We start from the raw sequence: 12,550 nt of genomic DNA, 5'->3' as shown, positions 1-12,550 counted from the left end.
ATGCCCTGCTGTTATCTCTCATCTGTGATCAGAGATTACAGTGGGGATTCCTCCAGGGGTGGGGCTTGGCTCCCAAGCCCCATCCCCTGGAGGAATCCATCAAGGCTCCGTAGGCCAAAGGTTCCATTCCCATGGATTAAATAGACCACTGACAGATCCAGTAGTGCTCTTCTTATGTTCTTAACTTCTGTTTGTGTGAAAGTAAGTACTTTCTGTGTTTCCACCAAATGCCTGGCCCTACCTTTATAATGGATTTTACATGGTCAAAACATTAGACGCTTCCACCATTTTTCTCTCTCTCCCTCATGGAGTCTTTTGTATAATGTGTAAGTTGTGTCCCTTATTTTCAAGGGGACTTTTGGGGCAGTATCTAGATGAAATCCAATGAAGTCCATCTGCCAGTCCATTTCCCCCCTTTATAGCCCTCTGTATGCCCCCCAATCTGCTCCAGAGGGGACACTTAGAGCAGATTTGGGGGGCATGGCAGTATAGGGTGGAGGAGATACTGGGAAAGTCCCATTGCACAAACGTAAATGCGCTCACATGTTGTTGGATGCCACCCACTGTTTTTACCAATCTAAAGAACAGTTTGTATACTGACAATGAAATTTAGCTTGACATCACTGTTCAAAACCTATCAAGGGCTTGCTGAGACATGGTAATACTGTTACTGAAAGCATTGTGATAGGACTGTGCAGTTAACCTATCAATGCTTGTTTCATAGGCCCTGTTTCGGACGGTGGCTATGATGGTACCTGATTATGCCATGATTGCTGAAATTGTCCTGTACTCCTGTGGGTTTGTTACTGCTCGACCCCTTTCTGTGAAAATTGTAGCAACCTACCGCCTGTGTTCAGAACAGTTGTCTTCCCAGCACCACTACGATTATGGCATGAGAGCTGTGAAGTCAGTGCTAACTGCAGCTGGAAATCTGAAGGTAGACAGCTATGCTATGCCCATCTTTCATGGTCTGATTAGAATGCAGCATTCTGGTATTTGGTTGGAAGTAAACCTGTGCTTCTCATTTGAATTAGACCTTGAATCAAATATAATGGTTTTCATGTGTATTCCCTACACTGGCAAGAAGGCATCTTGCATATGGGCATTACACAGTTGGCATTGCCCGAAGAGGCACTGAGTTATGTTTACATGGCCAGTGTTGGTTGGGAGTTCTGGGAGTTGTAGTCCAACACATCTGGAGGGCACTAGCTTGGAGAAGACTGGCTTACACAGTGGTTTGGAAATGTTTCTGGACTTCATAAACCATAAAGTTGGGAATGAGCATCAGGACCAAGCACTCATCCGTCGCCCCTCCTCCCCTTGTATGCCAGCTTAGGTGTTTCATTCCTGTGTTGTATTAAGCCAGAGTTTCCCATTACACCTGGACCCAAGGAACTCTGGCTTAATGTCACTTAACAAACCAAAGTAATAAGCCAGGATCAGGTCCTGGAGCCAGCCAGATTTCTGGCCAAACTTCATCTGAACTCAGCAAGAGACTACATGTGTGCATGTATTATTAGCACAATGTTGGTTCTGCTCCTCAAGGAACTACCATTATGGTTCTTTCACATTTCCTTTCTACACTGAACTGAATGTGTGTGTGTGTACTTGAAACTGTGTAGATCCAGCCTCAGTTCTTTTCTGGAAGTATCTTGACTTAGAGGTAATAGAAGTAACAGCCAGTTTCTCTGGCTGTTACTTCTAATAGTGTTGGTTTTATGATAGTAAAGACAAACAAAGTGATTTTACTGTCACATTTTCTTTCTTTATCTTTAATTTTGTAATATAAGAAAAGATGCACAGTTGCCCTGATCCTATGCCTCCCTCTGTATACAGGAGCTCAGGCATGGATGCTGAGCTTCTGCATGAACAAGAGCTGTAGAGTTCACTGTAGTGGCAGCTGGAGATCTCCACAGTCTGCATTAAGCTTCCACCAACACTGAAGTCAGTGGGGAACTGACTTATACAGGAGCTCCATTCGTACATCACAGAATTCCAGAGGAACTTTGGCCATAGATCTGGACATCATTAGATTTTTTGTAGACTGACAAAAAGAACATCTTCAATACTAAATGCTATGACTTTACCTGGCAATATGGTAGGTTAAGCATCTTCTGATCCAGTGCGCACTTACCCATCAGTGCAAAAGAATCAGAAGTTCAGGAAATTCTAAGCCAAAACTTCCATTAATATTTCTCACTAGACCTTTCAATGTGAATCTTGATTAACAGCATAAGATCAGAGTTTGTGTTATAAAGGCTCCCTGAAAGTTTTCTTTACCTACATCTGGAACATGCCAGTAACCCTGAAAACTGCAAGGCATACTTACAGTTGATGAGGTGTATCCAATGTCAGCCTTACTTAGAGTAGACCCATTGAAATTAATGGGACTTAAGTTAGACTAACATTGGATATAACCAATACATTCTTAATACATTGGCATTTTGGAGGGCAAATTGAAACACCTTTTATAACTCCGAAAATAATTTCCGTCTTTTATGTAGCTGAAATATCCAGATGAAAATGAAGAAATTTTGCTGCTTAGATCCATTATAGATGTGAACTTACCTAAGTTCCTATCTCACGATCTACCGCTTTTTGAGGTAAGGAACTTTTGTAATGTTATGAGAGTTCAAAAGGCAGTCCATACGTTTAATCTCTATATTGACGAGGTTCTTAAGTTTTGGTTATGGGCACAATATTGTAGGACAGCCTGGGGTTGTAGATAGATCTGTGAAGGTTCAGCAGGTGTAAAGAACAATGGCATTTTTTTCGGTATAAAAATATAGGACTGCTGGTAGAGCTCCAGCTTTGGGAATGAGAACAGCATCTCTGCAGATGTCACTAGCAGGCTCCAGACTCTTAAGACCCTGTTCTAGCTGTGTGCGCACGCAGCAGGCTACCTGCATCCATGTAGCGCAACCACAGAAGCAGAGGTTTCACCAATCCGCTGTTTGATGAGGAGGGAAATGAAGGGGGGAACTCTGTCTGACAGCTGATTGGCACCATTGCTACATGTGACTTACTACTATTGCTGCTGGAAAGTAGAATTTTATTACATATCAAGTACAGATGTTGGTTAAAATGGTTGTCAGTATCCACTCCCTATGTCAAAGCATATCCTGGTTTTTGAAGGCTGACTAGTGCTGAATTTCAGGCTAGCCTGCGGTCCAAATATGGCCCTCAGAGGTTCACCAAACATCCACACCCCCTTCCACTGGTCCCACCCTTTTCCCAAACTGCCAAGTGTTTGGTGGTGTCTCAGCTGTTGCAGTTTTTGACCTATTTTTAAAAGATTGAAATGCCTCTCCCAAGGCTTAGTGACTGGCGGTAGGAGCTTTAAGCTAAAATATGCTGGTATTTTTTAGTATTTTTGGCCCCATTCTTTTTGCCTTCGGCCCTGCCCACCACTGGAACATGCCTCCCAAGAGCTTCTCCAAAATTGAACTTGGCCCTTGGGTTGAAAGAGTTTTGACACCCCTGCCATACATTAAAAAAAAAATGAAAAGCAGCCTCAAGAGGCTTCAAGAAGAGATGGGTTGGGGCTGCTTAACCCTTTCTCCCTTGCTGAATGTCCACTCAAAGTCATCCCCAGCTTCTTTTTTCTCCTGTGGGGAACAATACATGGGGCTCCTATGTCTTTTCCCCCATAGGTGGTAAAGCAGCTGGAGAGAAAGGAGTGAATTCGGCTAGAAAGAAATGAGTTATGCTCCAACTCCCCCTTGGTGTTCTTCTATGTAAATGAACAGCTGCCTGAGGCTAGATTTAATTTTTTAAAAATACAGGCTGTCAGGGCAAAGAGATGTGCAATTGTGTAACATCTGGTTTTAGCTTTACATAGGAAGATTCCCATTTTCCTCAGTGATGTGCAAAAACGTGGATGTAGGGTTTAAAAAAAAAACACCTCTGTGTTTCAAAATTTCATAGAATCATAGAATACTAGGGTTGGAAGGGGCCTACAAGACCATCAAGTCCAAGTCAGAGCATCCCTAACAGTTGGCTGTCCAGCTTCGTCTTGAATGCCTCCAGTGTGGGAGAGCCCACCACCTCCCTAAGTAATTGGTTCCATTGTTGTATTGCTCTAGCAGTCAGGAAGTTTTTCCTGTTGTTCAGCCAGAATCTGGCTTCCTGTAACTTGAGCCCATTATTCCGTGTCCTGCATTCTGGGATGATCAAGAAGAGATCCTGGCCTTCCTCTCTGTGACAACCTTTCAAGTACTTGAAGAGCTCTATCATATCTCCCCCCAGTCTTCTCTTCTCAAGGCTAAACATGCCCAGTTCTTTCAGTCTCTCTTCATAGGGCTTTGTTTCTGGTCCCCTGATCATCTTTGTTACCCTCCTCTGAACCCTCTCCGGCTTGTCTGCATCCTTCTTAAAGTTCAGTGCCCAGAACTGGACACAGTACTCCAGATGAGGCCTAACCAGTGCTGAGTACGGAGGAACTAGTACTTCCCGGGATTTGGCAGCTGTGCTACTATTAATGCATCCCAAAAGAGCATTTGCCTTTTTTGCAGCCACATCACATTGTTGGCTCAAATTCACCTTGTGATCTACAACAATTCCAAGATCTTTCTCGCTTGTAGTGTTGTTGAGCCACGTATCCCCCATCTTGTAACTGTGCATTTGGTTTCTTTTTCCTAGGTGCAGAACTTGGCATTTATCCCTATTAAATGTCACTCTGCTGTTTTCTGCCCAGTGCTCCAGTCTATCAAGGTCACTTTGAATTTTGTTTCTGTTTTCCAAGTTATTAGCTATCCCACCCAACTTTGTGTCATCTGCAAATTTGATCAGCATTCCCTGCACCTCCTCATCCAAGTGATTAACAAAAATGTTGAAGAGCACTGGGCCCAGGACTGAGCCCTGCGGTACCCCACTCATTACCTCTCCCCAGTTTGAGAAGATCCAATTGATAAGCACTCTTTGAGTCCGATCCTGTAGCCAACTGTGGATCCACCTGATCGTTGTTTCATCTAGCCCACCTTGAGCTAGTTTGCTCATCAGGATATCATGGGGCACTTTGTCAAAAGCTTTGCTGAAGCTGAGGTATATTATGTCCACAGCATTCCCACAGTCCAGAAGGGAGGTTACCTGATCCAAAAATGAGATCAGATTAGTCTGGCAGAATTTGTTCTTGACAAATCCATGTTGGCTTTGAGTGATCACTGCATTGTTTTCAAGGTGCTTACAGATGGATTGCTTTATGATCTGCTCCAGAATTTTCCCAGGGATTGATGTCAGACTGACTGGTCTGTTCCCAGGTTCCTCTTTTTTTACCCTTTTTGAAGATAGGGACAACATTAACCCTCCTCCAGTCATCTGGCACTTCACCCGTCCTCCATGACTTCTCAAAGAGAATAGGCAGTGGTTCTGAGAGTTCTGCTGCCAGTTCCTTTATGACTCTAGGATGCAGTTCATCTGGCTCTGGAGATTTGAACTCATTCAAAGTAATTAGGTGTTCCTTGACCAGATGCCTATTGATCTCAAGCTGCAATCCTGCCCCTTCAGCCTGTACTTCGCCTCTGCCAGGGGGGGTTATAGACCCTCTTTTTGGAGAAAACTGAGCCAAAGTAGGAATTGAGCACTTCTGCCTTGTCTTTATCATCTGTTATCATTTTGCCATCCTTATTTAATAGCTGAACCACCATTTCTTTCCTCTGTCTTTTACTATGCACATAGCTGAAGAAAGCTTTTTTGTTGCTTTTAGCATCCCTCGCTAACCTCGGCTCGTTCTCAGCTTTAGCCTTCCTGACGCCAACCCTGCAATTCTGTGCTACCTGCCTGCACACTTCCTTTGTTGCTTGGCCTTCTTTCTACTTCCTATATGTGTCCCTTTTTGTTTTCAGGTCACTTCTTAGCTTTTTGTGAAGCCACATTGGCTTCTTCTGTTGTCTTCTGCCTTTTTTTTCTTGTTGGAATTGTTTGTAATTGTGCCTTTAGAATTTCCTTTTTTAAAAGCTCCCACCCATCTTGGACTCCTTTTCTCATTAGAGTCGCTTGCCATGGGACCTTACTGATCATTGTTCTGCGTTTATTAAAATCAGCTTTCCTAAAATCCAGGGTACGGGTTTGGCTACACTTGGCTTTTGCTTCCTTTAGAACCATGAACTCAAGTATAACATGGTCGCTTTCCCCCAGAGTTCCTGTAACTGCTACTTTACCCACTAAGTCATCTCTATTGGTTAGGATCAAGTCAAGGATAGCTAATCCTCTAGTTCCTTCCTCTACTTTCTGTAGGAGGAATTTATCCGCCACACATGTCAGGAATTTCCTGGAGCGGCCATGTTTTGCAGAATTTCTCTCTCAACAAATATCAGGGAAATTGAAGTCCCCCATTACTGCTACATAATGCTTCCTTGAAACACTGGCTGTTTGCTTTTCAAAAGTTTCATCCTCACCTTCTCCTTGATTGGGTGGCTGGTAGTAGACTCCAACCACCATGTTCCTTTTACTGTTTGTTCCATTTATTTTAACCCAGATGCTCTCAGTGGGGCTACCAAGCTCATCCTCCTGTATTTCTGTGCAGAGATAAGTATTTTTCACATATAGTGCAACCCCACCTCCCTTTCTGTTCCTCCTGTTCCTTTTTAACAAGTTATATCCTTCAATTGCTGCATTCCAGTCATGAGAGTCATCCCACCAAGCCTCAGTTATACCTATCAAGTCATAATTTCCCTTCTGTATTAAGAGTTCAAGTTCGTTCTGTTTGTTTCCCATACTCTGGGCATTAGTATATAGACATTGAAGACCATGTGCTTCATGGTCTGGCTTTCTTCCTACATGTTTGTGAATTTCTCCTCCTTTCAGCTGATTTCAATAAGAGTAAGTATAAGAAAAGTGGAGCTATGTTTGGCCCTTTGATTCTCACAGTGGTCAGGTCCTGCATAGGCCATGGATACAACCCGAATGTAAACCTTTTAGCTACAATGAGAAAAATGTGGATGCTGACTATAAAAGCCATAAACACAAACATGGGTCAATGGTACTTTATCTAAAACAACTCTGTGTTTGTGGATGTATAAAGTGTTTTTATATACATATGGAGACAGTAGATTCAAGGCCATGGATAACTTTTTATTCTTTGTTTCTTACCTCTGGCCACCAGTATCATTTTTATTTTGCTTGAGAATGCCACACACTGTTGATGCCAGTTGGACATTTTTCTTTAAATTCCTTTTAATCCTGAACATGCTGTTGAGGTGTCAAGAGAAAGTATAGAAGTTACCAAGCATTCAGACACTCCTACTAGTTTAAACCTGAGAGTTGATAAAAACTCTGTGAAGTGCACAACTTCAATAGTTTCAGATTTTGTTTGGTGGACACACAGTGGCAGCTCTTACCTCAAAAGATTCCCCCCCACCCCAATTTGAGCACTGCCACTTTGACTGGCAGCGTCTCTCCACGGTTTCTTTCCCAGAGCTGCTTAGGATTGAATTTGGGAACCTCCATATACAAAGCACAAGCCCTCCCCTTGAGATACGGTCCCTCAAAATGGCATTCAAGCAAGCTCTCTTAGTTGGAGAGGTTAGCGATGGAACTTGGGTTTTTCTGCACACAAAGCATGCATGTTCTACCTCTAAGCTCTGGCCTTGCTCACAGGGGTCCCTAAATGGAGCCTCTATGTTCAGAAGCAGTCTGTCTCTCAGTACTAGAGATCCCAGGGACAAATATTAGGGGAGGAGTTCCCCTCAAGCCCTGTTTGTAATCTTCCTGGGGGCATTTGGCTGGCTCCCATTGGAAACCGAATTCTGGACAAGAATGAGACAAGTGATTTGCCTAAGGCCACAAACTGAACACGAGAGAGAGGTGGGGTGCGAACCCCCACCCCCACCCCAAATAACTTCACCAGCTATTAATTTCTTACACGACATTAATTTTACAAAAGGAAAAGTAGTGAATCTGAGAGAGGCAAGTGACTTGTCCAAGTCCACAAACTTGAGTACCAGGCAGAGGAGGTGTCTGAATCCCAAAGAGCAACCCCTCCCCAATAACTTCCCCTTCAGTTAATTTACTATCCCCCAGTTCAGATCTCACCCAGATTGTCCTCACCACCCAATTAATTTACTGCCCCAATCCCCCTTCTTCCCTCCAATTAGTCCTAATTTTCCCCCTCATCTCTCCACACAAAAAGAAAGAAAAATCCCAATTTTTCTCCCCCCAGTACATGACTGTGTATGTGTGTGTGTGTGTTGCTGGTTTTATTGTTGGCTTTTATTGTTGTTTTTATTGCTATCCCAGCTAGCTAGGCCTGCCTTCCCTCCAGCCATGCAGCCTGATCCTGTGCATTAACGCTGCCTCTGTTCTCCTGGCTCCCTGCCTCTAACTTAAAGAGCCAAGGGGCAAAAACACAGACATTTAAAAAATTGGCAAGTGGCCAAGCAGCAGCCAGCCAGCCACCAGTGCCACCATGAGCCAGCCACATTGATTTACTCATCGTCCCTAATTTGTGCACAACTCAGTTCTCAACTGCAGCTCTGGTTTCCATCTTAAGACAAAAAGCCCCCCAAACCCACAGTAAAAAAGCACATTTTTTTTTGCCCATAAGCTGGTAGTTTGTCATGCTGTACACCAGGGGCAGGCAACCTGGTGCCCTCCACATGTTTTAGACTACAACTCCCATCACCCCCGACCATTGGCCATGCTGATGGCAGTCATAGTTGAAAATATCTGGAGAGCACCAGGTTGCTTATCCCTGCTGTACATGAGCCCTTTTGATCTCTCATGTATGTTTGTTGGGTTCATCATCCAATTTCTATAGCGTTCAAATATTTATTTATGCTTCTTGGTTAACAAGCATTAGATCAGTTCCACATTCTTGTCAGGCAGCTATCTTTCTTTATAGCCATGTGATTATACTGCTGGTCGGAAAGAGTGTTTATTTTTCATGACTACATCACAGAATATACAGAGACTGCCTGCGTTCGTTATGATGAAAACACCTGTATTTCATCCTTTGGCAGGGCATTACTTCGGATTTGTTCCCTGGTGTGAAGCTGCCGAAACCAGATTACATTGACATCCTGGAAGCCATCAAGACAAACTGTGATGAAATGAATTTACAAATGACTAACTTCTTTTCAGAGAAAATCTTGCAGATATTTGAAATGATGATTGTGCGCCATGGCTTTATGATAGTTGGAGAGCCCTTTGGGGGGAAAACATCTGCGTATCGGGTTTTGGCGGCTGCCTTGGGCGACCTGTGTGAAAAGGTAAATAAAGATCTTTACAGAAGACATTGTGTCCTGAAAAGCAAACAGGATGCTTGTGAAAGGTGAAGCACAATCCTAACAGTGTTTACTCAGAAGTAAATACCACTGAATTCAGTGAGACTTCCTCACTGAATTCAGGCTTGAGTAATGTTTAAATTTCTAAAATGAAATATTTTATTACGTTTTAAAACTTAAGATGAGTGATGTAACCACTGCTAAATTAATAGAAACCTACAAGCAAATATTTAGAGGATTAGTTCCAATCATCCCCTTCCTTATTTCTTTGTTAAATATGTATATAGGCTGTTTCCCCCACCCCCACCCCCGAGGCAAGCCTTAACAGTGTTATTTTTGCCAGTAGGACATGGCTCCTCCTCTCTTTATGCTGGGTGTCAATTTTTTCTCCCTTCCAGTCTAATCTTTCACTTTGCACAAATAATCTGCCTTGTCTGTCAACACTGTACTACTTACACCATCCACCTCAGTAGTTACAGTGATTAAGGATGTGTCACAAGTAATTGAAAATAGCTGCTCATAGCAGTGAACGCCTCTGATTGATTACTTGTGAGTATGTGACAGCCTTGCTTGGCTCACATGTTGAGCTCTTGATTCCTCCTCTCCTTCCCCTCTCCCTCCAAGGGCCCCCAAACTTACCTGGGCCAAGAGAAGGGGAGCCTTTGAAGGGTTCTAGCTCTTTGGTGAAACATCATGTTCTCATCAAGGAAGGCACAAGGACTACATTTCCCAGCATGCTCGGCAGGAATGTGATGTTATTCGCTTCCATTTCCTTTGTTGCTACGAATAGCCAAATCAAATAAATAAGGGCACAGGCCGGTTTGAGCATGGAGGCAATCCTTGTCTCCATGCTCCAGCTGCCCTGCATTTTTGGCTAGACAAGTGATTTTGCCTGTCTAGTCAGGGCGCTTTAGAGTGGGAACGTGGGAAGCCAGCAGCACATAGGAAGCTGCGTAACATGGCTTCTGCAGTCTCCTCCCTGCCCCTGGGTCTGCCCCCTTTCCTGTGCTCCATTTTTGAGCATGGAGATATAGCTAGCGCAGAGGGAACTGGCCCAGCCCTGGAGGAGGGGGGGTGCACAGTTTCTGGGAACCAAGATTGGAGCCGTAGCTCTTACCTTGGTTCCCAGAAACTGAAAAATCCTGTGGCCCTTTAGACAGTGTCCATTGGCCATAGGATTGCTCCTTCTATAACTATAATCTACACACACACACACACACACACACACACACACGTGAATTACATGCGCTCTAGTTTTATCAAATGCAATGTACTTTGTGTACTTTAGGGGCTGATGGAGGAAAATAAAGTTCAGATCACTGTTATCAACCCCAAAGCTATAACCATGGGGCAGCTGTATGGACAATTTGATCCAGTCTCTCATGAGTGGTCCGATGGTATCCTAGCTGTGAGCTTTAGGGCATTTGCTTCTTCATCTGTAAGTACTCAATGAGATTTAAATAGTTCAATATATGTGTGTGTAGTGCCAAAGAAAAGAGCCTGGCTTTGTCTTGAAGGCATAACCTGTAATAAAAGGCCGTAATCCTGCATAGAGGTAGTTGTGTTTTTGTTGTTGTTTTTTTTGCCATTTCCACTGTTGTATTATAAGGAAGGCCTTTAGAGCTGTCACCTGATTAAAGAAATCTTATTTGATAAATCATATGAATTCTAATTGATAGGTTAATTGGTTAGATCTGCATACATTTAAGTCAAAATAGTTGTGCATAGTTCTTTCTTTGGGCAATATCCAAAACTGCCGTTGTGTTAGTTGGAATGGCTGCTAGAGCAACTTCCTAGAGCAGCTGGAAACTAGGTGAAAACAGCATTTCTGGAATAGAACAAGTCACGGGAGTTTGCAAAAGGGAGCCCTGCTGACCTGGAAATGCTTGTTTCGGCTAGTTTATGGGGTTGTACTAGGAAGCGCTACCGTCCCGGTGCAGTAGCGGTCATTCCTGCTAGCGCAACCTAATGAGTGCTGGTGGATTGCTAGGTTTTGATACTGCCCTTTGTTTTTAGATAATGCTCACATGTGTTTCAGCAGCCACCATCTTAGAAGGGACATTTGTTCCTGTATGTGAGAGAGCAGGAGGAATGCTTCTACTGACCCAGCATGCCAGTTCTTATATTCTTTGTACTAAAACTTTCGTTTTTCTTTCAATCCAGACACCCGATAGGAAGTGGCTTGTTTTTGATGGGCCAGTGGATGCTGTGTGGATTGAGAATATGAATACCGTGCTGGATGATAACAAGAAACTCTGTTTGATGAGTGGTGAGATCATCCAGATGTCCCAGCAAATGAGTCTTATTTTTGAACCCATGGACCTCGAGGTTGCTTCCCCTGCTACTGTAAGTTTCCCCGGTTGGAAGGCTGCTTTTAAATAAAGTGGGATTTTGACAAGCTGATATTGCGGATAAATTCTCTTTCCTGTTTCCTTGCTCGCTGATAGGCACTAGCTTTTTAACCTTGGAAGGGTCAAAGGGATGGTAATAGCCTTTGACCGGGGTGTGATGGGCAGAGCTCCCTGTCTGTGGAAGTTTGCAGTGGAATTGCGTGACAGAATGCAAATGTTGATAGCCCCTTACTGTGTGCCCCAAGCTTTGAGTGTCACTATGATTGGATGGATGAAGGGTTCATTAATTGCTTCAGCCATAGGATACGGTAATGCCAGAGGACAAAAATGAATAAAAAGGCATACAAATAAATTCAGTGGTTTTCAGGATGTGTAAATAGATGGACATTGCATAGAGCAGCCTTCCCTAACCTGTGCTCTCCAGATATGGTGGACTCCCATTCCCACCAAGCATTCTGGCTGGGGATGATAGGAATTGTAGTCCAAGACATCTGGAGGGCACCAGGTTAGGGAAGGCTGACCTACAGGAAAAACCAAGGGTGGGCAAGTTTAAGGAACCTGTTTAGTTGATTGTTATTTAATCCTAAATTGTTGTTGGCTGATAAATCAAAAGTCTCAGGTTCATCTCTGATCCTGCATCTCCAGGTAGGGCTGGGGAAAGAGTCCTGTCTGAAACCCTGGAGAGCCAATACCAGTCAGTGCAGATAATGCTGAGCTAGATGGGCCAATGGTATGACGCAGCCTAAGGCAGCTTCCTGTGGAGTTCTGCTCAGGTGATAGAACACAGCAATAAAGGATACACATCCCCATCTACATCAGAAGACTCATCCAGCTAGTTCATTTGGGCCCAGATAATTGTTGTGATGTAAATGTGCATTGTTGTGATGTAACTGTGCGTCCAAGGGGCCGCGGTGGCTTAGTGGTTAAGACGCTGAACTGGAGACTGGAAGGTCGGCAGGTCAGCAGTTCGAGACCCGA

At 43.7% G+C, this 12,550-nt stretch overlaps 1 protein-coding gene across 1 annotated transcript in view; it reads left to right on the top strand.

The window, feature by feature from the left end:
* The window catches only part of DNAH7 (dynein axonemal heavy chain 7), a 194,031-nt gene that overhangs the window by 79,349 nt on the left and 102,132 nt on the right, over positions 1-12,550 (top strand). Inside the window, exons 28-32 of the mRNA XM_084806680.1 lie at positions 725-937; positions 2,505-2,603; positions 8,958-9,206; positions 10,510-10,659; positions 11,385-11,567. Of these exons, the coding sequence (XP_084662806.1) occupies positions 725-937; positions 2,505-2,603; positions 8,958-9,206; positions 10,510-10,659; positions 11,385-11,567 (894 nt within the window). The remainder of the gene's footprint in view (positions 1-724; positions 938-2,504; positions 2,604-8,957; positions 9,207-10,509; positions 10,660-11,384; positions 11,568-12,550) is intronic.

This window comes from Heloderma suspectum, chromosome 1, assembly GCF_057233095.1.
Source record: "Heloderma suspectum isolate Gila_16-S chromosome 1, 16-S_ref, whole genome shotgun sequence".
Lineage (NCBI taxonomy): Eukaryota > Metazoa > Chordata > Lepidosauria > Squamata > Helodermatidae > Heloderma > Heloderma suspectum.
Note: the sequence above shows the minus strand (reverse complement) of the source record. Positions and strands in the feature narration are given on the sequence as shown.